At 47.0% G+C, this 27,965-nt stretch overlaps 1 protein-coding gene across 3 annotated transcripts; it reads right to left on the bottom strand.

Annotated features, from left to right (window-relative positions):
- Window positions 1-27,965, bottom strand: LOC116955674 (polycystin-1-like protein 2). 3 transcript variants are annotated; one of them, XM_032976915.2, is made up of 15 exons: window positions 27,453-27,964; window positions 26,026-26,455; window positions 24,991-25,133; window positions 21,692-21,937; window positions 20,895-21,065; window positions 20,420-20,580; window positions 18,781-18,933; window positions 17,305-17,827; window positions 16,228-16,321; window positions 11,699-11,988; window positions 10,928-11,102; window positions 7,603-7,773; window positions 5,049-5,252; window positions 3,714-3,998; window positions 1-3,491 (listed from the first exon to the last, which is right to left on the bottom strand). In XM_032976915.2, the coding sequence occupies exons 1-15, from the start codon at window positions 27,687-27,689 to the stop codon at window positions 2,959-2,961; spliced, it is 3,816 nt and encodes a 1,271-aa protein (XP_032832806.2). In that variant the 5' UTR covers window positions 27,690-27,964; the 3' UTR covers window positions 1-2,958. The 3 variants fall into 3 exon arrangements, with proteins under 3 accessions (XP_032832806.2, XP_075909676.1, XP_075909677.1); XM_076053561.1 differs by lacking the exon at window positions 21,692-21,937 and having other exon boundaries at window positions 27,453-27,965; XM_076053562.1 differs by lacking the exons at window positions 26,026-26,455; window positions 27,453-27,964 and adding an exon at window positions 25,801-26,011.

Genomic DNA, 27,965 nt, shown 5'->3' with positions numbered 1-27,965 from the left:
TTACGTTTCATTATTTATTTCTCGCATGTTTTAAAACGATACACGAGGTTAAAAAAATCACGATATAACGGCAAAATGTTAAATTTTTTGCAACAGAAAACCCAGCGTGCTCTGCATGTCCAGATGACACCGCGTCTACTGTGCACAGCTTTGTGGTGATGGCTCAGCAGGTCAAACCAGCAGCTCAGCGAGACTCAAGAACACGGATTTTTTTTATTTACGGCAGCAGATGCACGTCAAGGAAACTGCGTCACCATTTCATCTAGACCATGGACATCATCGGCGCAGTGAAGCTGTCATTGTCTACCGCTGCCAATTTATGCCTGGGAGACTCGCGCTTCAAAACCGTTTGCCAAACGATTAATCGCGGCGCGCATCAACGGCGGCGCTCACTACACACACAAAGTGCTTGCCGCAAATGAACCAGGATACCTTCGGTTATCTCATCCAAGAGCATAAACCACCATCACATGAACTCCGGTCATTCACGTAGCAGTAACAGCAGCAGATTTTGGCTCAGCCATGAAACAAAAACGGTGGTCACCGCATCGCGTGCTTTCAGATTATCTTCTGCTGTCTGGAACGCTCTTCCTTCCGATATTAGGAAGCCACTGGAGCTATGCACTTTTAAATCTATGTTGAAAACTAATTTTCATAGAACTGCTTTTTGTGTTTCGTTTGTTGTCCTTTCCCCGCACCTCCAATTAGCACGGTTGGCTACGTACAGTGCGAAAGAAGTTCAACGTGCATACTGCTGTGTACGTGTTTGCAGTTGTGCCGCACGGCTCTCCGACGTGTTATTGTGGCCGTTCCGCTCGTTGTTCGGCACGATGTCCAACGTTTTATCCCCACGTGCTGGGAGCTTCTTCGGGAATTGATCATATCAGTCCAATCCAGTTCCTGAAAGAAGCTCCCAGCACGTGGGGCGAAACGTCGGACATCCTGCCAAACGAAGTGCTTTACGACCTGAAAACCACATCGGAGTGCTGTCGTCTACTGCTCATCAACCTTAAGCGATGGCCAACGCAACAAGGAAGCGACGCTGATGAAGGGTGCAAGCACAAGTTTGCCAAGGTCTTTTTCAGACTTATTTCCACATCAAATTATATTGTCAAACATCTGTGATAAACTGTTGTATCTTCTGCAGTTGCTTTGAGATATAATGTGAAAATGTAATAAGGTTATTTCATAATAAACTAAATAGGTTGGGTAACATGCGTGTGGGACTGTATTACTTTGACAACTTGCACGTACAAATTCACACGTGGAACGATTTGATTTTTCAAAAAGTGATATTCAGATAATATTTATGGAACAATAATATTAATTAATAAACATGTCGATCCACCGCTGGAGTATGGCCTCCCCCCCACACCGTGTCAGTCATGGAGTTTTATGACCATACTTCCCCGCGCCGGTCAATGTGGGTAGACGAGGGCGAGCTCTCATGGACAGGTACAGGTGTCACCGCTGTGCTTATGTGATCTGGGTACAAACTTGAATACGCCAACTGGATGAACGGTCCGTGGCGTTATATTTGTGGCCGACTCTCTGTCTTGTATTGCATTATATTTCTATGTTTACTAGGTTTGTTTTCTCTTTCATTTGTACCTGATGATGATTGCTTGTGTTGCAATCGAAACGTCGTATTCTATTTAATTTATTATCTTTCTACGTGACTTTACAGAAATAACCAAAGAGTAATTTCTGCAGTAACGAAAGCCCCAAATCAAGTTTGAACCACCTCTACGGAGAGGTTTTAAGTTTGTTTTCTCTCTCTCTCTCTCTTTGTGTGTCTTTCTCTGCTTGTGTGTCTGTCTTTGTGTTTCCATGTCTGTGTCTTGTCTCTCTCTCTAAAATTTCACACTTAACCTCTAATTTAGCAATCTCTGGAAGAACGTAATCAACCAGGCTATGCGTTAATTGTGTGTTGACCGACTCTCTGTGTTGCATCGCATTACATTTCCAAATTTTGCGAAGTTTGTTTGATTAAGTGTGTTTTCTCTCTCTCTGTGTCCTCGTGTTGTAGTATTTCCTGCAGTCACGAAAGCTCCAAATCTGTCATTGACATGCTAATTTCTCTACCCACCCCCTCTCTCTCTGTCCCCCTCTCTCTCTATTTAAGGCCTCGACACAGAGGTGTTGTTTCTCTGTGTGCCTATGTGTGTGTCTCTGTGTGTCTCTGTGTTATCTCTCTCTGCTTATGTGTCTGTCTGTGTCTCTGTGTCTTGTCTCTCTCTCTCAAATTTAGAAATCTTTGGAAGAACGTAATCAACCAGGTAGGGTGTTGACTGTTATGTTAGCCGACTCTCTGTGTTGTATTGCATTATATTTCTCAGTTTACTAGGTTTGTTTTCTCTTTCATTTGCACCTGATGATGATTGCTTGTGTTGCAATTGAAACGTTGTATGCTATTATTTAATTTATTTTCTTTCTATGTGACTTTACCGAAAGAACCAAAGAGTAATTCCTGCAGTCACGAAAGTTCCAAATCAAGTTTGGGACACTAAGTTTGGCATAGCGAAGGTATCTCCTGATATGTATAGAGTATTCCCTCGTTATTCACGAACTTGTTATCTGCGATTTTGGCTATCCACAAATCGCATCTGGAACTCTACACGATGGCATAGAGAGAGAATGCGATGACAAAGTTACGGGTGTGCAAGTGTTGAGAGAGCAAGCGATGAGATATAACATGATGAGAGATAAAGTGATGACAGATAAAGCAATGAGATATAGGGATAAGATAAGTAGATATTATAATTGTCACATATTTAATAGCTTACATATGCATTTTTTAAATAATTCTTTAGAACTGCTTGTTTGTGTTTAGTTTATTGTCCTTCTCCCGCACCTCCAATTAACACGGTCGGCTACGTTCTGCGTGAAAGAAGTTCAACATGCGTACGTACGTAAGTCGTCTGTGGCAGACATTAATTATTTATTTGGCCTAAAAAATCATTTCAAGGCGGGGACAGCCGCAAGCACTGCCCTGATCCTGCTCAACAGCGCTTCGTGCAACCCCAAGCTGTGCGGTTGCTCCCGCAGGACCCTTCGGAAGCTGACGAACCCCTCGGAGAGTATGCCCAGCGAGAAGTTGACGATCACGAAGGTGTTCACAGACGTGAAGGCGAAGTAAATCAGAGGCCCGAGGACGCGGTTGGCCGCGTACAGCTCGCCATAGCCCGGCTGACCCAGGAGCAGGGAGAACAGCTGCTCCAGGCACGTGGTGAACGTGCGGTAGTTCCGCAGCGAGCCGGCGAACAGCAGGCTGGTGAGTTGGCCGAAGCTGCAGAAAACGACGACCACGATGACTGCGAAGCCCTGGATGTGGTCCCGCGCCTCCGAGAAGGCGCCGACGAGCACCTCGAATTGCCTGAGGGACTTCATGTGGCCTAGCACCTTGATGGTGCTGACAAACACGAGGGTCGCCAGCAGTTCCGAGAGCTGCTGGTCCCACGTGACCAGCTCCTGAAAGTTGACAAACTTGTCTATAAAAGAAGAGAGAATGGGCCCATTGAGATGTTGCGCTCTGAACGATGTCCATTGAGATTGAGTAATCGTGCCGGCAATCTGTAGACTCAGAGATTACAGCACTTACAATAATGGGGAATATATAACTCCAGCACCACTTTCGAAGAACAAATCAACAATTGATCGTTAAACGTACCGGTCCAGAGAGACCTGCCCGTGGCAGTTTGTGAAGAACTTACGTGGATCCGTTCTGAACTTCTCAAGCGTGCGCGTGGCCACGCTCATCTTGATGAAGTAAGTGACCACGGAGGCTGCACCCAGCGTGATGCTCAGCAGCTCCGCGATGTTCCAAAAGCTTTTGAAGTACGCCACGCCAAGTTCAGACAAGCGCAGGGCCTCCGTGGCGGCAATGATCACCAGCAGGATGGCAAAGACGATGTAAACTACGCCAGTCAGGGTTTCTAATTTGCCCACAAAGCTCTCTATCCTAAACACGTGGATGTATGCGTGCCCATGCGCATCACCTGAAAAACAGTGAACAACATATGTCAATTTAACACGTCGGCTTTCGCGACCAATATTACCCATAATAGAGGTTACTGGGTTAGGTCACGTAGAAATAAATTGTAATTTATATGCATACATTAACACCCCCCAACCCCCCAGCCTTTCGCACCTGATTGGCTCACAAGTGACAACATCACATTTATCCCTCTATTTAAGACCAAACCAAGAGGATGTCTCCACAACTCTGGCTGTCGCCTGATGATTCTGGTTGTAATTACCAGTGAAACGTTGTACTCGAATTGTAAATGTTGTGGATTTACTCTCCAACACAACCGGTGTGCTGTACTAGTCACGTGACAAACCTTACTAATTGGCTGTGTTGAGTGGTGGCAGGTTTAACGAAACAATTATATTTACACAATCTAACCCAAAAACCTCTCTTGGATAACATATGTGAAGTAAATACATATTCTTGTGCTGTCATTATAATAATGTTCTGAAGAATGGAGATACTGCCGCGGTGTTAATGGTCAACCCACTGGACTTGCGATCCAGAGGTCACCGGTTCTATTTCCCCGCACGGCAGATGAAACAATGGTGCAAGTTTCTTAAAGGGTGCCGCGGTGGCGAGATGTTAACTATCTTGCCGAGTATGCAGGAGGCTATGGGTTAGATCCTGACCCTGATGCCTTTCTGTATATTTGGAATTATATTTTTCAATGGGTTCTCTGGTTTTTCTCTCCACATTTAGAATCAACATGCGATTTGAGTATTGGGCTGTTGCTTAAATTTCCACACGACACGCTACTTTGTTGAGCTATCATATATGGCCAGGTCGCTTCTGAAAAACAGTTACGTACGTAGCTCAGTTGGCCTTACCTGGTAGAAATAAAACTAAAATCTATGTCTCCATGAACCAACAGTATAAATGTATACACCATTGTTAGTGGATTGGGAGTTTGTGTGTGCGTTGGGGTAGAGTGTGAGTACTCCTACTTCTTCCAAGATGTTTAGCCAGCTTGGAAGAGTAGGCCAAAATATGCCCGTAGAGGGGCCCTTCTTCTTACCGCCTTGCGAGAACTCCAGGAGGAGGGTGACGGAGCAGAAGAGGTCTGTGTTCATGTTGTAGCCGGTGAACTCGGTCAGCACGGCCCTTGTGCTGTGGTCCAGCCAGGAAGCTGAGCTCAGGTTGGCCACGATCTCCGTGCCATCCGCGAGGTTCAACCCCAGTTCAGCGATGAACCCTCCTCCCGAATAGAGCGCGAGGTCTCCTGTGAATTGTAAACGTTCTGGGTTTACTCTCCAACACACAACCAACTGGTGTGGCTGGCTAGTAACGAAATTGCACGTTTTTGTTTACGTGACCAACCCTTACTAATTGGCTGTGTCGGATGGTGGCAGGTTTAACGACACGTATATTTAAGCGATCTAACACCAAAAAAACTCCTCCATTAAGGTCTCCTGGGATGCCACACGGGCACCAGTTGAGTGACGCGATGCGAGAAGACTTAAGGGACGGGATTAAAACAGTTGTTGTTTAAAGTAGTAGTGAATGGTCTTGATTGGGAGTGAGCGATTTGATTCAATATGTAAGATTAATACTGTAGTACATATGAAGTATATGGAAAACTATTGTTGATTACTCGCTCTTTAACAAATCATGCGAATACAAACGCAAATATTTTCATGCACATTAAGTTCGTGGGATTCCACAGCAGCTGGCCGCGGAGGTAGGGAAGTTCGTGGGGGGGAAATGGTAAAATTACAGGAGATTGTTAACATGCAATGCTGGGAAAATTACTGCACCATTGTGGAGAATGCGAACAACACAATATTGTATTAACTTTCTCATGACTGCGTAATTCAACCCTTTAGCCAGTACCTATTTTAGGCTGTCGGAAATTGGGATGTTACTATGATTGATTACAATCTTGTTAACATCTAACTTTTTAGTATGTGGCTCTAGCTTTTTTTTTGACAGGAGGTTGAACTTTACATTTGGTTGACATTGAAGTTGCTTAAGAAACTGTCATATTATCTACATGGTCCCAATCAGATGTGGACATTTGATCTATTAATTCTAAGTGTGATTGTAAGATAACTTTGTCTAAATTATCAAGTTCAAATCGGAGCCATCTTATTCTGTCTGAGATTAGAGCTAGGCTGGCCCTAAACAAGATCCGTTTAGAGTTAGGAGAAGTGACAGCAGCAGATGTGAGTGTAAAGGCAATCAGTATTACTTTGGTGTCGCGGCATCTCTTCATAAAGGTGAGAGACTCGATAAGGTGAGCCTTGTTGTCTCGCAGTCTGTTAAAAGATCTAATAGTTGTGTGGAAACTCTCCCCGTAGAGGCGGTTCAATCTTGATTTGAAGCTTTCGTGACTGCACTTTCTACCCCGCCCCCCCCTTCTCTCTCCCCCCCCCCCCCCCTGCAGCCGATCTCTCCATTGCTGCTGCGGTGGTCCACTTTACTCCAGTGACCCGGGTGCTGCTGCGCAGTCCACTTTCTGCCCCGTCTCCTCCCGCCCCCCTTCACTCTCCCCCCCCTACTGCCGAGGCCTGTATAACCTCGTGCCACGGCAGATCTCTCGCCTACTGTAGCAGTTTTTTCTTGCTGTGGTTGTCCCACCTGATGACGATTGCTTGTGTTGCGATCGAAACGTCGTGATTTATTATTTTTCTACCTACGTGACTTTACCGAAATAACCAGTCACGAATGCTTGAGAAAAAAAAATGAACAAACTTGTACGTACGTCCAGTTGCCTATTCGGACCGAGAGTCGTAAGTTCAGCCTTATATGTTTGGAATCAACAGGAGTAAAGTTGGACGTACGAACAAATCGACTTACGAACAGACCTCTGGAACCTAACTCGTTCATAAGTAGAGGAGTCCCCGTATTATCATTGGCATCGTGTCGTAAGATGAAGCATCGATTTGAATCTCGCGCAAATCATTGTTGTGGTATAAGAGAATGGCCCCGCAGAGGAAGTGGATATTGCAGAGCTACCTCTGAGATCCCTTTAAGTGACCTCTGGTTCCACACAGTCGTGGGTGCCACTTACTACCTGCCCTGCCACTTACCACCCGCCCTGCCACTGAGCAATTTTGACGACAGTCAAACCAATATTTTAGACATTCTCAAGAGCTGGAATTTATCCCAATTAAGTGCAGAACCGAATGTAATTAAATTATTATTTAGTTATTGTTGCTGTGTGTGCAAATATTGGTGATCTGTGACTGTGAACTCACTACACTCGAGGACCCGGACTAGTTCAACCCGGCATCTCGGCAGTGCCATTGTGGAGAATGCGAACAACAAAATATCGTATTAACTTTCTCAACAACGAAGCCTCTTACCTACTGTACGTTACGTATTATATTTCACAGTTTTATTTTGTGTTTATATATGTATATGCAGAATATTTATTTCTGCCTGACCCTACTGGATGTGAAGAAACCGGCTTGCTTGTATTGAGGCAAATGCTGCACTCCCTTGAAGGCTGTGAGACCGACTGGTTGGCCTTCAACCATAGCCAAGCAACTCCTGATCACCTCTGTCAGAACCCCACCCCCCCCCCCCCCGATTGTTTTGCACCATCGCACAGTAGTTTTCAATCTTACCGACTGTCGTGAGCCCTTGTAAAGCCTGGGCGGTGCTGTATGACCAATAATTCCGCTGGCCCGATGTGTTCGTGGAATTCGCACTCTGCCACCCTTCCAGAAAGCTGCCGGTCATTTCTTCATCGCCGCCGGGCACTTTGTGCTGTAAGCCCATGACATCGTTGAAGCGCTCTGAGAATAAAATGAAACGCGCGCACGCGCGGGGTTAACTTCCTATTCATCTGGCAGCTATGCAATATCGTGGGGCCTTTTTGGCAGTATCAAAGTATGAAAAATAAGAATTGGTTTTACCCTTTCTGGCACTAAAACAGGTGTTAGGATTTTGTTAATATTCTTGGTTCTTTCGGTAAAGTCACGTAGAAGGGAAACAATAAAATAATACAAATATAATAGGTGTTAGGATGTTCAAACACCAAATAGATACCTTTTACCTGCTGTATTGCCAGAAAGGGTGAATTAAAAATTATTCTTATTTTTCATACTTTGATACTGTCAAAAAGGTGTCCCATGGTATATAGCTGCTCACCCTGAGCTATAAATGCTCTGCATCGTGCATTGTCTTTGTACTGTTCGCCTTTTGGTGTTCTTTGGTCTGACACTGGTGAGATTAGGCCATACAGAAAGCTGTCTCTGGTGTATGCCTATCAGTTTCAAAGACAATGCATATACTATCAAAGCATGTTTGTGTGCATGTTAACCACAAGTACTGTGTGTGGTTAATACAGACTCGAATCCTTGCAAAAGGTATCGAATTGGTGTTTTAACATCTTAACACTTCCTGTGTTATTGCCAGACGTGTGTAATCCTTGCACACTGTAAAGTTTCAGCACGACTGAAGCCGTATAATTCTAAATATTCTGTACTTCTATTACCGCTTTCCGGAAACGTTATTGCAAAATACTGTCATTGTGGGTTTGGTGCCACGGTGGGTCTAAGGCTGGCACCAAGTTCCCAGTGCGGGCACCAAGTCCCAGTGCTGGCAGGGGCTGGGACGGTGGTCACGTGGTGGTGAGTACAGGGAGCACTGTGATTGGCCTAAGCGGTGCGTACAATGAAGCTAATAGCTTTACCTGGTAAGATAAATAAAAAGCTTGAATTGTATATATTTTTTAAAGTGATTTGTTTGCCTTTCCTATAATTTGCACTCCTGTCGTGCTATTCGTACTGTTTGTTGTTGTAACGTGCTAACCTGCCACTACTGGACATCTGTTAAAAAAGAGCCTCATAGCTCATCAGATCCCTCCAGTATTAATACATATTTTGATTTTGATTGCCGAGTTAGCAGAGGGGGGCATGGTAATAGTTCTACCTGTGGAGTTCTTAGTGCCTCGTGTTCCTTAAAAAAAACTGTCAATAACGATGTGTGCTTAAAATGCTCAATATATATCAGGCGGCGGGTAGGGCAATGATACACAGAGAGGTCAGAGCGACAGAGTAGACAATACGAGTTGGTGGCTCCACTGTACACCGTGGGACGTGATGAGAATCACATTTTTTGACTTTCCCCGATGACCCAGTTTTTGTTAAATTGGTGTGCAACAGTAGCTATTAAGTAACAGGAAAACCCGTCGTAAATCAAAAAGTATTAGCAAGATAAATGTCGATAAACATTATAAAATCTTTTCGGCACCATTGCATTTTGCAGTCTCCTACCACTCTTATTATCCACTCCGGCTGGCCTCTCGTTACGTGTGATAAGGACCGTGGCACAACATATCAGCTATTATCTAATTTAAATGTTACGCCACAATGTTCTTATCTAGAAACATGCCTTTTTAGATTATTTAAGTTATTCTGCTGCTATAAATGTCCACCATAATGATACGTCACTTCGTTCAGCTTTCATTTGTGGCTGGGTCGTTTATGAAAACGCTAATAGCTCAGTGGGCTATACCTGGTAAGATAAAAATAGTTGTTTTATTCGAATATATATTTTAAATGATGTATTTAGCGCCCGTCCATAAATGACGTCATGCACCTGGGGGGGGGTCGGACATTTGTGACGATGTGTGACGAGGGGGGGAGGGGGGGGGGTTGAGAAATGTGACGTCACTTAAAAATGCGCATCTTCACATAAATATGAATACAAAATAATTGTTATAACAACACTAAGTTTGATTTTCATTATTAACAATTTGATTCTTTAAATTTTCTAAGGTCACCTTTATTTATTATGTAAAGGAGCATTTTGCTTTCCCATGGGAGAATGGAGAAGCATAAAGTTTGTAAATGTTTTGAATGATTTGTTATTAAACATTTTTATTCTGATTCTACCAGGGCTTTTCATTCTGTGAAATTAATGTGATTGTTATAATTGTACTCTACATTTTGCATCGTTCTACTACAAAGTTTAAAGTATTTTTTTTATAGTTATAATTACTTTTAATACTTTATAATTATGAGATAATTTCAATATGATATTCTAAACATCAGCAGTTTTAGTTAGACGTTGAATATTTTCAAGTAAATTTTATGCTAAATTTCAGCTTTCCAACGCCAGAGTGCAGCGCCACATTAAATACGCACTGCAATGACAATAGTTTAAAGTGTCTTCTGGGTTCCGAAATAACCCAGAAGATGAATCCCTGCAGTCACGAAAGCTTTAAATCGAAATTTAGTTTAAAGTGATTTGAAGCATGTTTTATTTTCAATATAACAATAGTTTTGAGGGGGGGGGGGGGGCAGAGCTTTGTGACGTCATATTTGAGGGGGGCCTGACTTTTTGTGACGCCGTGTGACAAGGGGGGGAGGGGGGGGCAAAAATCGGCCAAAATCGCGTGACGTCATTTATGGACGGCCCCTTACCTCTTCCATTGTGTTTTTGCATTGCTTGTTGTCATAACGTTCTGACCAGCCCGACTGGACATTTGTGAAAAAAGAGTTTTATAGCTCATTGGATTCCTCCAGTATCAATAAATATTTAGATTGAGTGTTGTTGTTAATTGTGCTTATGCACCACTGCCACCACAGCAGCAGCGACAGCAGCGTCACCAAATAATCTGTTGTATTATTCAGCGCCCTGTTCCTAACATGTAAAGCCTTCCTCACTGCTCGTTTTCGTTGCGTTGTCCCCTCCCCGCACCTCTGATTAGCACGGGCGGCGACCACATACGGTGCAGAAAGAAGTTCAACATACGAATACAAACATTAGGATCAGTGGACGTGGGGGGGGGAGCAGGCTGTGTGCGTATATGGTTTAAAATCTTCCTATCAAGCGATCGTTTTTTTTGGCGCTCATGGTTGTATACGGCCCCCCGCCCCCCCCCCCCCCCCCGTGACAAAGTCGCCACTGCCGTTGGCGCCGACAGGAGGAGGTTCCACGCACGCGGCACGGATCTGATCTGGCGCAGCCTGCCAGGTCCCACGCGGATTGTGCTGAAGTCGCGGAGGTAGTAGCGTTCTCTCCAGCTCATCCTCTCCCCGTTGTACCATGCGTGGGGGTAGAAGTTCGGGAGGAAGCCGTTCTGCATCCAATCCCAAAACGAGCTGACGTCCGTCACCTGCCCTCGGGAATGCAGGGTCACAAAGGGTCGCGCGTCACATTGTGAGGTCGTGCTTCATCACACAAGCACACAAAAAGTGCTTGGCCACAAACAAACAAACAAACGGTAATACCACCCCGCTGCTGATCTCATCAAGGAGCATAAACCATCATCACGTGAACTCTGGTTATCATCCTTGCAGGAGCAGCGGCAGCCTTTCACTGGCAATTGAACAAAGATGGTCGCCGTATGACGCGGCGGTTTCGGAAGGAAAGCTTTTACTTCCGATTTTAGGAAGCCACTGGAGCTGTGCACTTTTAAATAAAGATTAAAAACTAATTTCTTTGCGACTGCGTTTTGCGTTTCGTTTGATGTCCTTCCTCCGCACCTGTGATTAGCACGGTTGGCTATGTATGGTGCGAAAGACGTGCAACACACATAGATACCTACATACATGGTGGTCACCCATTCAAGCACTATCCAGGCTCAACCCCCCCCCCCCCCGCTTAGCTTCTGACATCTGATGAGACCTGGGCACCTGTGACAGCATTGCCATTCCCTAGCGATGGCAACAACCCTCGGCGCAGACGCAGCGGACTCCCCGGAGCACTCACGTGGTCGAAGCTGTTGAGGACGAACGCGTTGCGGACAGAATTCTGAACCAGAAAGGCGTAGGGGTCCCTGCCACGGTACGTGATGAACACGAGCAGCGCCGCGTGCATCAGGAAGAGGATGAGCTGCCTCACTCGCTCCCACGCCGCGCGCTCCCGCTCACGTGCCCGGCGCATCGCCAGCAAAGCGGCGCCCCGTGGGGGCCCGGGGAGGTAGTCAGCGCTCGGCAGCTCCGCCGCTTGCGTCGGAAGCTTGCAGTGGTCGTCGGCTTTGGGCCACTCGAACGTGTCCGCTGGTTTGTAAGCAAGGTCGGGCCAAAAACCGTACGAGCGGTCAGTGTATCTGAGAGCAAGACGAAGCGTTGGGTGTCGCTGGTGGCGAGATGTTACGAGACGGTACGGTCACATGCCCAGCGGAACCGCTTCCCCATTTTCCAGCCACAACCCGGAGCATAAGCCACAGTGTACGCAGCAGTGGCTTTTGGCTGGCCATCGAACAAAAACGGTTGCCGCATTGTGCACTTTCGGAGGCGCTTCTGCGGCCCGTCTGGAACGCTCTTCCTTCCGTTATGTTAGGCGTCATGGTGGCAAGGTGTTGACTACCTCGCCCGGTATACAGGAGATTCGTGGGTTCAATCCTAACCCTGACGCCTGCTGTATATTTGCAGTTAGTATGTCTCTCTTTCTCCCCGTGGATTTTTCTCCAAGTCTTCCAGTTTTCCCCTCCACATTTAAAATCATGGGTTTAGAGGATTTGACTGCTGTTAAAAAATGTCCACGTGATATGCCACTTTGTTAAGCTATCATTTGTGGCCAGGTAGCTTCTGGAAAAGTGCTATAAAGCTCAGCGGGCATTACCTGATAAAATAAAAAATATATAGTTTTGTTTATTTAAAAAAAAAACCCTGTCCCAGTATTTTCTCCCCGAAAGCTCTTCCACCTTGCGCTATCAAGCACTTTGAGATACCTCGATATGAAAGGCGGTTTATAAAATAGATGTTTATAATTATTACAGGGACTCCTCTACTTATGAACATTTGACTTACGAACTTTCAGAGCAAACCTACTCTTTGGTTCTTTTGGTAAAGTCACGTAGGTAGAAAAATAATACATCACGACATTTCGATCCCAACACAAGCAATCGTCACCAGGTGGGGGACAACCACAGCAAGGAAAAACTGCTGAAGTAGGCGAGAGATCTGCCATGGCACGAGGTTATACAGGCCTCGGTAGTAGGGGGGGAGAGAGGAGGGGGTGGGGAGAAGGCGGGGCAGAAAGTGGACCCCGCGGCAGCACCCGGGTCACTGGAGTAGAGATCGGAGAGAGATGTACAGAGAGACAGAAAGACACAGAGAGTCGGAAATAACAGCTGACATTTGCAGGTAGGATGCAAACATCACAGTCAGTTAAGACTTCACCTGGTTAATTACGTCCTTCCAATGATTGCTCAGTTTGTATCCATCTTCTCGGTTTAAGTTGTGTCTGTGTTTAAATATCTGGATGGCTTCTCTGATAATAGTCAGTTGGTTTGCAGAGTACCTTCGTCTTGGAAAAGTCAATTTCGCGTGAGCCCACAGCGTTAAAACAATGATCAGCACCGGCAGAGGGATTGGTCCTACCGTGTTTCAGATCTGCCCTGTGTTCGCGAACGCGGTCCGAGACATGTTGTTTCATTTCCCCAATGTAACTGTTGCCGCATCCACAACTCAGTTTGTAGACACCCGGGTATTGCATGTCAGGAATCACATCCTTTACAGATGGGATCAAATCACGGATTTTGTGTACTGTGTTGAAACGAACCTGGATCTTGTTTTTGCTTAAGATTTTGGAAATATTTTTGGTAACCCTTGCTATGTATGGCAAAGTGATGGTTGTCTCCCCATGGTTGGGGATGCAGCTTTGCGGATTGTATGATCAGAATATCCGTTCATCCTGAGGGCTTGGTGTACGTGCTCAAGCTGACTGGCTAGGTGGTGCTGGTCGGAGATGCAACGAGCCCTATGGTGTAGTGTTTTGATGAGGGAATTCTTCTAGGCTGGATGGTGGTGGGAGTCAGGCTTTAGATAGGCAGCCATGTGGGTGGCTTTCCTGTAGACAGAGTGTCCCAACGAGCCATCAAGTCTCTTCTCGATCAAAATATCCAGGAATGGTAGCTTGCCATCCTTTTCCACTTCCATGGTGAATTTGATAGATGGGTGTATGGAATTGATGTGGTTCAGTCCTGGCAGGCCATGTGGCCAGATGACAAACATGTCATCTACGTATTTCTTCCACAAGGAAGGACGTAGGGTGGATGTCTGGATGGCTTCTGTCTCAAATTTCTCCATGAAAACATTAGCTGCCACTGGCGATAAGGGAGAACCCATTGGGGTACCCTCATTTTGTTTATAGAATGTATCATTCCAGGTGAAGTAAGTGTTGGTAAGGCAGTGTAAGGCAAAGTTGGTACATCAGGATTCAGTCCCTGTTGGACCAAGTCTTCAATGATTGCAATGGTATCAGGTACAGGTACCTTGGTGAACAGGGAAACTACATCGAGACTGACCAGTAAATAATCTGGAGACAGTGAGATGTCCTTGATTAGATAAACCAAATGAGCTGAGTTAAGTACAGCTGAGGTGGTCTTGCCCGTGAAAGGAAGCAGGGTCTCAGACAGAAATCGGGCCAGTTTATAGGTGGGTGAGTTAATGGTGGAGACGATAGGATGGAGCGGGGTACCTTATTTGTGGATCTTTGAAAGGCCGTAAAATCTGGGTGGTCTAGCAGCTGAAGGGTTTAGAGAGCGCTGCTTGGTCGAATCGATAAGAGAAGTCGAATTAGTGATGATATTGTTGGTTTTTATAGCTAGGCGATTGGTGGGATCTCTGTTGAGTTTGGTATAGCTGCCATCATTAAAAGGTCCTGAATTGTGTTGTTGTAAGTGGTTTTATCCATGATGACAGTGGCATTGCCCTCGTCGGCTGAGAGGATGACAATCTTATCTCTGTTTTTAATTGAGAGAGTTCAAAACGCTCGTCCTTGCTGATGTTGCTAATGGGTTTCCTAGCGTTTGTAAGGATAGCAGCGATTTCAGATCTAGCAATGTCTGCCGGGATGTGTCCCAAGCCTTTGAGGGCTACGTCGACCTGGGCAATGATATCATCCACTGGTATGTGTTTCGGGGTGACTGCGTAATTCAACCCTTTAGCCAGTACCTATTTGAGGCTGTCGGAAATTGGGATGTTACTATGATTCATTACAATCTTGTTAAAATCTAACTTTTTAGCATGTGGCTCTGGCTTTTTTTTTGACAGGAGGTTGAACTTTAAATTTGGTTGACATTGAAGTTGCTTAAGAAACTGTCATATTATCTACATGGTCCCAATCAGATGTGGACATTTTATCTATTAATTCTAAGTGTGATTGTAAGATAACTTTGTCTAAATTATCAAGTTCAAATCGGAGCCATCTTATTTTGTCTGAGATTAGAGCTAGGCTGGCCCTAAACAAGATCCGTTTAGAGTTAGGAGAAGTGACAGCAGCAGATGTGAGTGTAAAGGCGATCAGTATTACTTTGGTGTCGCGGCATCTCTTCAGAAAGGTGAGAGACTCGATAAGGTGAGCCTTCTTGCCTCGCAGTCTGTTAAAATATCTAATAGTTGTGTGGAAACCCTCCCTGTAGAGGCGGTTCAATCTTGATTTGAAGCTTTCGTGACTGCACTTTCTACCCCACTGCGGGGTCTACTTTCTGCCCCGTCTACTCCCGCCCCCCTGCACTCACCCCCCCTACTGCCGAGGCCTGTATAACCTCGTGCCATGGCAGATTTCTCGCCTACTTCAGCAGTTTTTTCTTGCTGTGGTTGTCCCACCTGATGACGATTGCTTGTGTTGCGATCGAAACGTGATGATTTATTATTTTTCTACCTACGTAGAAAAATAATAACCATAGAGTATGGATTCCTGCAGTCACGAATGCTTGTAATTTCAGCCTTATATGTTTGGAATCGACAGGAGTAAAGTTGGACGTACGAACGAATCGACTTACGAACAGACCTCTGGAACCTAACTCGTTCATAAGTAGAGGAGTCCCCGTATTATCATTGGCATCGTGTCGTAAGATGAAGCATCGATATGAATCTCGCGCAAATCATTGTTGTGGTGTAAGAGAATGGCCCCGCGGAGGAAGTGGATATTGCAGAGCTACCTCTGAGATCCCTTTAAGTGACTTCTGGTTCCACACAGTCGTGGGTGTCACTTACTCCCTGCCCTGCCACTTACCACCCGCCCTGCCACTGAGCAATTTTGACGACAGTCAAAGCAATATTTTAGACATTCTCAAGAGCTGGAATTTATCCCATTTAAGTGCAGAACCGAATGTAATTAAAATATTATTTTGTTATTGTTGCTGTGTGTGCAAACATTGGTGATCTGAGACTGAACTCACTACACTCGAGGACCCGGCCTTGTTCAACCCGGCATCTCGGTAGTGCCAGTTCAGTGCCCTGATTTCTCAGCCACCTAGTTATGAGTTCCGTTATATATAATCAGTTTACCTTTGTCCTTAAACAACTCCAACGTGTCGTCGATGTGCAGCGGTTTTCTCTTTTTCTTCATCAGCAGTGACACAAAAAATGCAATGCATACAACCTTGGGAAGAGAGAACAGTTGTTTTACACAGCTGCTTACGCGACGCTGCCATCGTGTGTTGGTGTCTCCACAGCAGGCCAAATTCTACATCGGTCCCAACGGAATCGTCAACTCATTTCCAGTACATTTTTCAGTCCGCTTTACTTTTCAAAATGTTTTTCCCTCCTACTTCCAGCTAACTAAATCAATATTATAACTCGTAGTTATAGTTCATCATTTAATTTAATTCAACATTTCTCATCAGAGGGGCAGCAAAGGTCAATTTTGCTGGGTTGAGAGAATGCGGAATTAAATAGCACAGATATTGGTTCATATTCACACAACACGGTAAAGGTTGCTCACTTTTTAGATGGCAAAAATTACCCTTAAGAAACACTGCAAGGCACAAAACGTGTGGACACACCGATTTAATTAACCCGGCGGTCAAACTCACTTTCACACGAACATTTTATCTCCTTTTGTAAGGTGGGGAGCTGATCAGAAATGTTTCTGTTGTTCATGTGGATGGTGGTGAGTGAGCCGTTGCAAGGGTTCGGGAGCAGCCTCATGGCCAATATCTTGAACAATCGAAGCGGGCCAGTGATGTTGCTGTGCGGTCCGTGGTTTTAGCCTGAGACTCAAATTGACATTCGTAGACTAACACAGAGATCCATTGACTTACACAGAGACTTCAACAGGCAAGAGCTTCGGGAACCAGCCTGGTGAATAACTGGAATGCTGTTGGTGAATGACCGAAGCAAGCAGTGCCGTTACCACATGATCCACGTTATTTTGGATTGTATGCACGTATGTATGAATTGTTGAACTTATTTCGCACCGCACATAGCCAACCGCGCTAATCGGAGGTGAGGGGGCGACGCGGATTGGTGACCACAGTCGCACTGTGGACCACCCTTAATTGTCGATGGGTGCAGGCGAGAGCCGCATGTGGGTCCATTCCCTTCTCTCACGTCAAATCAAAAACGACCCAACGTCGATCTTACCTTGACGGGTTGGACGATGATGATGGACTGAAAGAATGACATGATAAACACGCGCAGCCACAAGTTGGCTTTGTCTGGACCCCACTCCATGCTGTAGAGGATGGTGAAGAAGCCGGAGGTCACCACGGAGAGGAAGACCAGGGACCAGGCCACGAACTTGTAGAATGCGGTCGCCGTGATGCGGCGGCACAGCGGCGGCTTTCTCTGTGGCCCGGGGTCACCCTCCCCCTTGCCGTGGGTCTCGAAGAAGCGGAGCGTGGCTGGGCTGTAGGTCTGCCGTCGGAAGACGGCGACGATGACGAAGCTTATGGGGAAAACGATGAGGTTGCTCATGAGGCCGATGAGCATCTCCGAGAGGCTGAGGGTGAAGGGCCCAATCTGGACGTTGTCGGAGCCGGTGCTGGGGCCTGTCTCGAACCACATGGCGTTGGTGACCATGGTGAGGAAGAGCAGCGACACGCAGCAGGAGATGCGCTGCACGCGGGAGAATGCGCTGCGTGTGGGGCGCATAAAGACGGAGACCCTGGGCGCAAACACAGCAGCAGCAACGACAACAAACACCACGAGGTGTAATGATTTGTAAGCAAGTCTGATGCTACTGGTGGAGGGACTAACTCATTTATTTACAAATGGTTTTTGTGTTTAGTTTGTTGGCTATGTAGGGTGTGAAAGAAGTTCAGTATACATACATTATGACCCTTTACGAAATGAGCAAGGCATTATGGTTCATTTGTTCATTTGTGGCAAGCACTTTACATGAAATGAGTGCGACCTTAAAATGATTTGGTGGCGCTGCTGTGTTTAGTTTGTTGGCTACGTATGGTGCGAAAGAAATTAAACAAACAGTGCATACATTTAGACTAAAGATAAAGGCATAGTCCTGCAATTGCCTCATCACGCCACTTCTGTCAAAAGGGCCTCCACTCAAGATGACCCTGGAGAAGCCCCTTGGCCTACTCTCCCACGCTGGATAATGGATGGCTTTCAACAACATTCTGACAACTATGTTCAGATAGGCCTTACCTGGTAAATTAAATAAATAAAAAGTTAGTTTAGTTTATCAATTGCGTTCATGGGAAATGTCATAAACCGAGGGAGATACCTGTACCCTAAAGAGGGGAGGGAGAGGAGTGTACAATACTCCACTTGTATGTATGTTGGACTTATTTTGCACCATACGTAGTTAACCGTGCTAATCGAAGGTACCGGCGGAAGGACATAAAACTAAACACAAAAAGCAGTACTTTTAAATCTTTAAAAGCACATAGTTCCCAGTCGCGTCCTCACATCGGAGGACCGGAATCCCTTCAATGAGGCCTAGAATCACTCAGATTTGCCAAGGGCCACAGACACCAAACTGGCCGTTTGTTATGCCCAGGTTGCTCGTGCAGTTGGGGTGGGGTAAGCCAGCCTCACACACGCAGTCATCATGAACGTTGAACCCGCACCATTTCCGCCCGTGTTACCGTAGCCTACCACATGTGGTCGTCGGTGATCTTGCTCTGCACCGTCGACGAGAACACCATCCCCGTGCTGGGAACGAACTGGAAGCCGGCCACCGGCAGCTCCCTGCACAGCTGTCCGTCCTCAAACTCCGCCGCCAACCAGCGGTCGCACGGGAATGCGAACCTTTGAACACAGCGCAACTCAAGTGCCGTTCGTTGCTCGACGGTGGGTCAGACGCAGGCGCGAGGTGAAGGCACGGTCCCTGCAAGTGTCCACTGCTCGCTGCCACTGCTGGCGGAAGGGCCCCCACTAGAGGGAGCGCTAGAGAGGGGCGCTGTGGTGGCGAGGAGACGTTAACTACCTCGCCTGATATACAGGAGGTCGTGGGTTTGATCCCGGCTCTGACGATGCATGCTGTATATTTAGAGTTTGCGTGTCTCTCTCTCATCATCAATATCATCACGGTGGCGAGATGTTAACTACCTCGCCTGATAGAGTGGAGGTCGTGGGTTCGATCTCGACTCTGACACCTGTAAATTTGGAGTGTGTGTGTCTCTCGCTCTCTCATCATCATCACAGTGGCGAGATGTTAACTACCTCGCCTGGTATACAGGAGGTCATAGGTTCTATCCCGACTCTGATGCCTGTAAGTTTGGAGTTTGTATGTCTTCCGGTTTTTCCCTCCATATTTAGAATCAACGTACGTTTAGAATATTTGGCTGCTATAAATGTTCGCGTGATGAAAAGCCACTTCGTTGAGCTATAATTTGTGATGGTCAGGTTGCTTCTGAAAAAAAGCTATATAGCTCAGTGGGCCTTACCTGGTAACATAAAAAATGGTTCAGTTCGTATTTTAAGAAGCCGCTCTAGAGGGTGTGTTTGGCCTACTCTTCAACGCAGGCTGTACCTCTCAGGAGAGTTGGAAGTACTAACACTTTACACCACCACACACGACCTGCCGATCACTAACGTTGGTGAAACAATTTACACTGCTGGATGGACAGAGGCGGATTTAAGAAACTTTCGCCGGGAGATCGAACCGGTGACCTCTGGATTGCAAATCCGGTGCGCTGACCATTATGCAATGAGAGCATCCTTACTATTATTAATTTCTTAATTGTATTTCTATATAATAGGGTACTATAATAATTGCAGCGAAATCTAGGCACGGTGTACATCGATTCAGTGAATAATTAACTAATATGCCACATGAGATGCTTGGCTAAGATCCAAATGAACAAACGGACAATGTGTCCAACATTTAAACTTAATACTTTTTGTAGCATTGGTTTCTAAACAAGCAAACTCCATTCTGTACAAAAAAGATGTACGTATGTACGTTGAAACCCTTTCAAACCGTAAGTAGCCAACCAATCGGAGGTGCGTGGGAAGGACGACAAACTAAACGCAAAAAAGCAGTTATAAAACAATGAGTTTTCAATCTGGATGATTTAAAAGTGCAAGGCTCCAGTGGCTTCCTAATATTGGAAGGAAGAGCATTCCAGACGGCCACAGAAGCGCACCTGAAAGCGCGCAATTCGGTGACCATCTTTGTTCGATGGCCGGCCAAAAGCCGCTTCCAAGCAGCGTAAAGTCATTAATTCAGGGCAGATTACTGTTAGACCGATAGTAGTGCGCACCCAGACACATGCTGACCGAGGCGACGTACGTTTGTTTGGCGTGGATGTCGTGCAGGAGGATGTGCCGTAGGAACCAGGAGCCCTGCCCTCCGGGCCCGCTGTTGTCATGCCAGATCGTGATGTTCCTGGGCTCGCCCCAGTAATAGGGCACGGTCATCTCGAACGTGACCGTGCTGCCGCGGCTGAAGCCCTGCACGAGACCGCATGCACACACGCGCTTACTCGTATGTCCGTATACGCAGGGGGGCCGGATTGAGGTGGCGGCCCTTCACACAAAGATGGTGGTCACCGCATCCTTCCGATATTAGGAAGCCACTGGAGCTATGCACTTTCAAATAATCTCGATTGAAATCTAATTTATTTTTGTGTTTAGTTTGTTGTCCTTCCCTGCGACTCCAATTAGCAAGGTTGGCTTTGTACGGTGCGAAAGAAGTTCAAGATACGGTACACACAAGGCAAATAATAATAATCAGGATATTGAATATCGAGCGAGAGGACTCTTACCTTGAGGTGTCCATTGTGCAGGATGCGGGTCCCCGTGTCGCCCAGGCTGAAGTGCACGGTGAAGTAGACCCTGGACTGGGTGCCGGCTCCTGCCCGCATGCCCGTGACGATGCTCAGCAGGTACACATAGGCGTGCGAGTCGTCGTTGTCCACCAGGGGCCTGATCTTCCACTGTGACGCAACATGGAAAAAGCCCCCACATTTACAGACTATCGCCATTTGGGCAGCTTGTGCTGATTTGCACGGGAGATGTTGGTGGAAAATAGTGGCTGTTTTTTTTCATCATTCCCACTTTCGTGCCAAAATTTTACCACAGAGTGCCCCTCCACCGATGTACAGGGGCACCACGGTAGTGAGATATTAACTTCCTCACCTGGTATGTAGGAGGCTGTAGGTTTGATCCCGACCCTGATGCTTGTTGTATATTTGGAGTTTCTGTGTCTCTCTATCTGGATTTTTCTCCAGGTCCTCCAGTTTTTTCCTCCACATTTAGAATCAACGTCTGTTTAAGGGTATTTGGCTGCTATAACTTGCCACGCGATCATAAGGCACTTCGTTGAGCTATCATTTGTGATGGCCGGGTCACTTTGACAAAAAGCTACATAGCTCAGTGGGTCGTAACTGGATCGAACCCGCGACCTCCTGCATACCAGGCGAGGGAGTTAACATCCCGCCACCACGGCATTAGATTCCATGCCACGGCTAACGTCGGTGTAATGCGCTATCTGAACCGGGGGAACCCTATTGATCAATCTATCGATCAATCAATCATTGTTTCTTCCCCAGTGTCTGCGTACATTGTCTTTGTCGCGGCGGTCGGCCCTGCGGGCGTAGAGCAGCAGCAGGAGGTAGAGCAGCAGGATGGCGATGACCGTGGTGAAAACGGCCGCGTTGCTCCTCAGGTCGAACTTGGCGAACACCGTGGTGAAGTCGATGGTGTTCGGAGGCACGAAGAACTCAGCGGCGAAGGTGGCCCTGGCGAGGGCCCCCGTGGTCAACGTGGCCACGCAGACGGTCTCCTCCGCCGACGAATCTGGGTGCACCTTTGCACGATCGAGGTCGAGTCAGGTTTGCCCTTCCTGCACTTTTTTGCGCACTCCCTAATCCCGTGTTTGTATCGTTTTGTTGCTGTTGTTATTGTTGTTGTTGCAACATTCTGACCCGCCCCCTGACTAGACATCTGCGAAAACGAGATGTGTTGCTCATCGGATTCCTCCAGCATGGATAAATAAATTGATTTATAATTCGAATCTGATATTTAGTATAACCAGGGTGACACCTCAAAAGAGCAGGAGAAGTCTGGTTTGCAAAAGGTGACACCTGGGTCAACAAAATTACAAAAACAAAACAAGATAAAATGTACGTATGTATGTACATTGAACTTCTTTCACACCGTACGTAGCCAGCCGTGCTAATTGGAGGTGTGCGGGGAGGACAACAAACTAAACAGAAAAAGCAGATCCAAAGAAATTTGTTTTCAACATAGATTTAAAGGTGCGTAGCTCTAGTGGCTTCCAAATGTATATGTGTTGACATCGCGGATGTCACTGTGTAATGCCGGCCCTAGAGAGGCACGGTGTGCGATGTATTGACATCGCGGGCACCACTTGGATGTGGGTGCAGTACCGGCCCTAGAGGGGCTCGGTGAGCGCTGACTGGCAGTGCTGAGTGGCACCACGCTCTGCGTGCAGTGCCGACCTCGACAGGATAGGGTGGGAGAGTGCCGGCCATAGTAGTGGCGTTACTAAGGGCCATGGAATTCTGGTTGACCCTAGAGGACACGTGACCGGTAAAGTCTACACAGGGCCCCCAGGTGGTGGCTAGGGGTAGTCACGTGTCAGGGTGGAAATCCTGCTCGAGGATTCTAGAAGGTGGTCATGGCTTAGGGCGGAGCCGGCTATGCCACAGAGGATATAAGCCAGGTCCCAGCGAGGGACCGGCTGCTGTTGTTCATCCTGAAAAATCTACGTTCTACGTCCTATGTCCTACAGAGTCACCAACATGTGGACCGGGACCCAAGCTGTGGTCTGGTCCCTCGTAGCTAGTTAGTTATGGTGTAATTAGTGTAGTTAGCCTGGTGGTCCACCACCATAGGTTGTTATCTGGTTTCAGGGGCAGTTACCCCTTTGTGTTGGTATTAATAAATGTGTTGCCTCCAAAGAGTACGTCTGCGACTCAGTTGAACTCACTACATATGTATGTTGAAATATTTTCACACCGTACGTAGCCAGCCGTGCAAATGGGAGGTGCAGTGTTGAGTCTCTGGGTAGTGTTAGTCTATGGGCACTATGGTACATATGTTGAACTTCTTTCGCACCGTAAGTAGCCAACCGTGTCAATGGGAAGTGCGCAATTGATGAAGCGAATAGAAATCGGAGCAAAAACAACTGCGTCACCTCGCAAGCAATCAAAAATATTGCACAAGCATGAATCGATGTTAAATAATGATTCCCCCGTAGCTCGGGCAGGTAATATTTTTTTAAGTTCATAACAGTACAATTACTATTAACTTACAGAAACGTGAAACGGCTATAGGGTTACTGTTGCGATAATATGTAAACAGAAATATGTTGTGTCAAATGCAATTCCCAGTGAACCCGTTGGGTGTACAGGCTGCGTCAAGAGTAGTCTGGGACTGAACATAACGATTTCAGGACTGGGTTGTAAGCCGATGATGATGATGATATTTATTTACCCAGGAGAATCTCAAAGACTCGTGAGGGAGGGGGGGGGGGTAGCCTGGTGGATTTTACAGGAGGAGATGGGGGGCTATTCCACGCATCTTCCCCAATTGAGTAATCGGCTGTTAATATTATTTTAGTCACCTGTCATTGCCCAGGGCCTCTTGCAGTGACAGAATGAGAATCGGAAGGAGTGTCTTTTCCACTGAGTAAAGTCCGTAGAGCTAGGAAGAACTCTTTTACGAGGGTGGCTCATCCACATTACATCAAAGTATTCCTCGATTACAGATTTAAAGAAAAACGTAATAATACCAATTATGTTGTAAAATTACAATCACACTTAAACTTTCGTGATTTTAACCGAGTCAGCTGAAATGGGGACATAGATGTTGGAGTGGAAATGCCAAGAGACGACACTATGTGGTTCCAAACGTTTTGGGACAGCAGCTACATTAAATGCTTTTGATCCGAATTTTGCACGAAATCTGGGAACTGTTAATTGGCAATAAGACGTGCATTGCCACAGATAGTGGAGAATTGTCTGATGGTTAAAACAACAGGTCGGACAAATAAAGGGCAGATCTACGGACAACAGCCTTGTAAATGAAAATTTCCCTGAAGTGAAATTGTCCTCTTACATCCAACCACATTTGTCCACCCATGGCATAGATGTCACAGTGACGCGTCCTCTGAGCTGCATCCACTGTGGATCATAATGCAGCACTGTGTGTATATAATGTAATGTGGGGAGCGGAAGCGTAGCGATTATTAGGCTGCACTACAAACCTGGCGACCCGGGTTCGAATCCCGCTTACGGCCAACACGAGTGACGGTTATCTGAACCAGTCCTGGTAAATATTGCCACGAGGGAGACAAAAGCGGCCGGGCGTGGTGTTGGCCACAAACCCCCTCATGTGCTGTGCCGGCCTTCATAGGTGCTCACTAACAGCACTTGCCCCAACAGTCTGTTTTAGGCTTTGTCTTTGTAATGTAAATAGTAATTTAAGAAACGCATTGCTGACCCCATCACACCGTGTTCATTAAATTAAATTCAATATTTCCCTTGAAGTGGTTGAACTTAATGTTTTTCTCCTTGCGTTTGTCGGGTGGAGAATTATTCCACGAGACACGGGCCCAGGCACCTTTGGAAAGCGCTGTCGCTACACGTCTCTAGGTCAGGGATTTGTGTCAAACGACAACGACGATGATGAGATCACCACGAGCAGTAGCAGACCCGAGGTGTTGTCGTTTTCCCGATCATGGGCTACGGGTGCGCACAACTCCCGACAAATAACGGTACAGTCAGGCGGATCTTACACTTTACACGCTCTGGAACCGGAAGTCCAATGAAGTCAAATTCGGCCCTTAGTAACTTAAATAATTTCCCCATCGGTGGAGTGGGACGCATCACTCACCTGAGCCACACCGGTCATCCAGACGTTACGTTCGGGGTCCCAGATCTTGCAGGTCAGCCTGTGGAGCGACATGGCCATGGACGCCGTGACGTTATTGGTGAGCGCCCTCTTTGCTCTCCGATTGCTTGCATCGGTCGAGTTACCTGTGGCAACAAGGATGAGCATTGTGTGAAGCATTGGGGGGGAAGGTTTAGAAGTTGAGTGCCAGCTGGAATAATTCACGGCGGATCTGTCGTGACTCCGCGATTTCAGCGTCTGGACAATTGCCGCAGAGCTGCTTCCACCTCCCCAGCTGTTGATCGCCAAGAAGAATCACCGCCGTATAGGCGAGGCCATGTTCGCAAATTCCTCTAAGATGTAGAGCGTGTGCTCGATACTCGCTGTTTGCATCGCATGATCTGAAACCAGGATTGTAACCGAGATCCGCGCTGGACAACATACACACCTCCGACTAGCACGGTTGGCTACGTACGGTCTGAGAGAAGTTCAACGTACGTATGGACGTGGGGGAGAATAGAAGCACAGTATCTGATGTGCGTGTTCAGTGTTGTTACATCATCATGCAAAAAAGCAGTGACGCGTAAAAATATTGTACGTGGTAAATAAACCGTTCTCACAGCCGATTAATTCACACACTTTTCAATGGATGCAGCTCTCTTATGGCACTTGTTGACGCAGAGGTGATGATAATCTTAGCAGCGTTTAAATCGCATAGAAGCGAAACATCAACCCCTGTGTCCCGGAAAAACAGACCTCATTAGGTAAACCGTGGTGAGCCAGAATACCACCCCTGTGTTCCAGAAAACAAACCTCATGAGCTAAACCGCGTAGTACAGCCGGAACACGTGTTCAACAAAGCAGCGTTGGGCAAGGTTATCCCGAACACCCGCTATAGTTTTGCTGTGATCTCCTCTCTACACTTCCCGCATCATGGCCGCGTGGTCAACCGCCCCATGCGCCGGCCAGACTCGAGTTCCCCCACGCTTGTCGATTCCGAGCGATCTGTCCGGCTCCCGGTTCTGAGCGGAGGCGTACCGGTCGCCCTGAGGCCCAGGAAGTAAACGCCGACCTTGACGCTACCGCTCGGCACGAACACGGAGTACTGCCCGTCTTGGGGGAGGGAGAAGCGGAAGTCGTAGTCGGGCGGCCTCGCGGACGGCGTGCCGTTGAACTTGAGGAATACGTCCAATTCGAGCTCGCCCGTCGCTGGCGGCGGCGTGAACTTCATGAAGATCGCCGAGGCGGCCGTGCCGATATCGAACTTGCTGATGGCGAGGCAGTCGGTGGCAACGGTGCAGTTGGGCACGGCCATCGCGATAGGCTGCACGGCGTCCCGGTTTCGTAGGCTCACCACAACGCTCGCGCCCGAGCCATTATGCTCCGCGCTCACGCTCAGCTGCACCACTGGAGAGTTGATTCTGGAACTTGCGTCCCACACGTACGGGTTTTTGTCAAACGAAAGAACCTGTGAGAGATCATGCAGAGAAAAGAGTGCAACTTTTGCCGGCATCTTTTAAAATGCAAAGTGTAAAAAAAAGTAATGATAATTTGCTGATCTTTGTCAATGAAACAGTCAATATGATATATCCAACGGGCATATCATCTATCTTCTATCCTAAGTATACTAGGCTGGCATATCCCCTATCTTAGGGGGAAGGACGACAAACCGAACACAAAAAGGAGTGATAAAGAAATAAAATAAAAATAATATATCACGACGTTTCGATCGCAACACAAGTGGTTGCCCTCAGGCGGAAAAAATATAATCCAGCAGTGGAACTGCTGAACCAGGAAGAAACACAGCGGGAGAGCTGTTACAACAAGACGTTATATACGTGGCGAAGGGCAAGCAGGCAGGGTCTCAGCTGGAAAGGAATTATATCCCCGCACGCAAGCACCTCAGTTGTGTTAATGGAGGGGATTAGGGAGAGAGATTACCATGAAATGAGCTTTCGTCGCCGCATAAGAGTATCGTCCCCGCATATGCGCACAACAGCAGTGTTAATGAGAGATTAGCACTATGCTGATGGGGAGAGATCAGGCAGAGATATTAGGGGGATTAGCAGGTTAATGTCACGACTATGTGTAACACAAGCTGCGGCGCTGCCAACTGCGCTGTGAGAGGCAAGCGTGTCCACGCAAGAGAACCACCGCAATGGTGGTCGCACCAGTGAGAAACACAGGCCATCACACAGCCAGAACCATCGATACATCGTGGCTAAGGGAGCAGAGGTGACCATGTTAGTGAGACCCCAGCCCGTTAATGCAGAGGGACCCAACAGGGCAATGCAACTCAGAGAGTCGGAGATAAACAGCCAAACGGCAGGGAAGAATGGAAGCACCACAGCAAGTTACGACTTTGTTTGGTTGCCAGCAACCACGCCAGGTCGCCTTTGTCTCCACAGTGGCGATGTTTACACAGCGCACTGAATGCAATAACGCTGGCACACACACACATGCACCTGTATGTTCGCCGTCTGAAGTAGGAGTTCATCTGAAACGTTTGTGAAGGACGCGTTCAGATTGGTAAGGCCATTGTCCCACTGTTTGTCCTGCACGCTGCCGAGGGTGTTCAGGCCCATTGTGACGCTGAGGTTGTTTGCCGTGACCACGATCGGCTCTTCCCCAAACACCATGGCGTCCAGCATCATGCCGGTGAAGTCATCCATTGCCTGCTTGCAACTGTCAACCACCTGCATCGTCTGCGGGGATGATGGAAGAAGATGAAGCCAAGTGCCCTCAACTCAATACGCTCAGCGCCAATAACACCATTGTGTGTGGCATTAAAATGAAAAGTATATACAGCCGACGATTTGGACAGTGGCCATTCTTTGCATCACATGAATCATCTATGCAGAAGGGCCATTGCTTGAAACGTTGCCCATTATAAAAAAAAAATTCCTGAGGCCACAGTCCTATTGACGAGTGTGTCGACTATTTTTTCGTCGTCAATTGTGCATGTAAGAGCAGCACCG

This window comes from Petromyzon marinus, chromosome 61, assembly GCF_048934315.1.
Source record: "Petromyzon marinus isolate PM22_M1 ecotype Great Lakes invasive population chromosome 61, UKy_Petmar_22M1.pri1.0, whole genome shotgun sequence".
Classification (NCBI taxonomy): Eukaryota; Metazoa; Chordata; class Hyperoartia; order Petromyzontiformes; family Petromyzontidae; genus Petromyzon; species Petromyzon marinus.
Note: the sequence above shows the minus strand (reverse complement) of the source record. Positions and strands in the feature narration are given on the sequence as shown.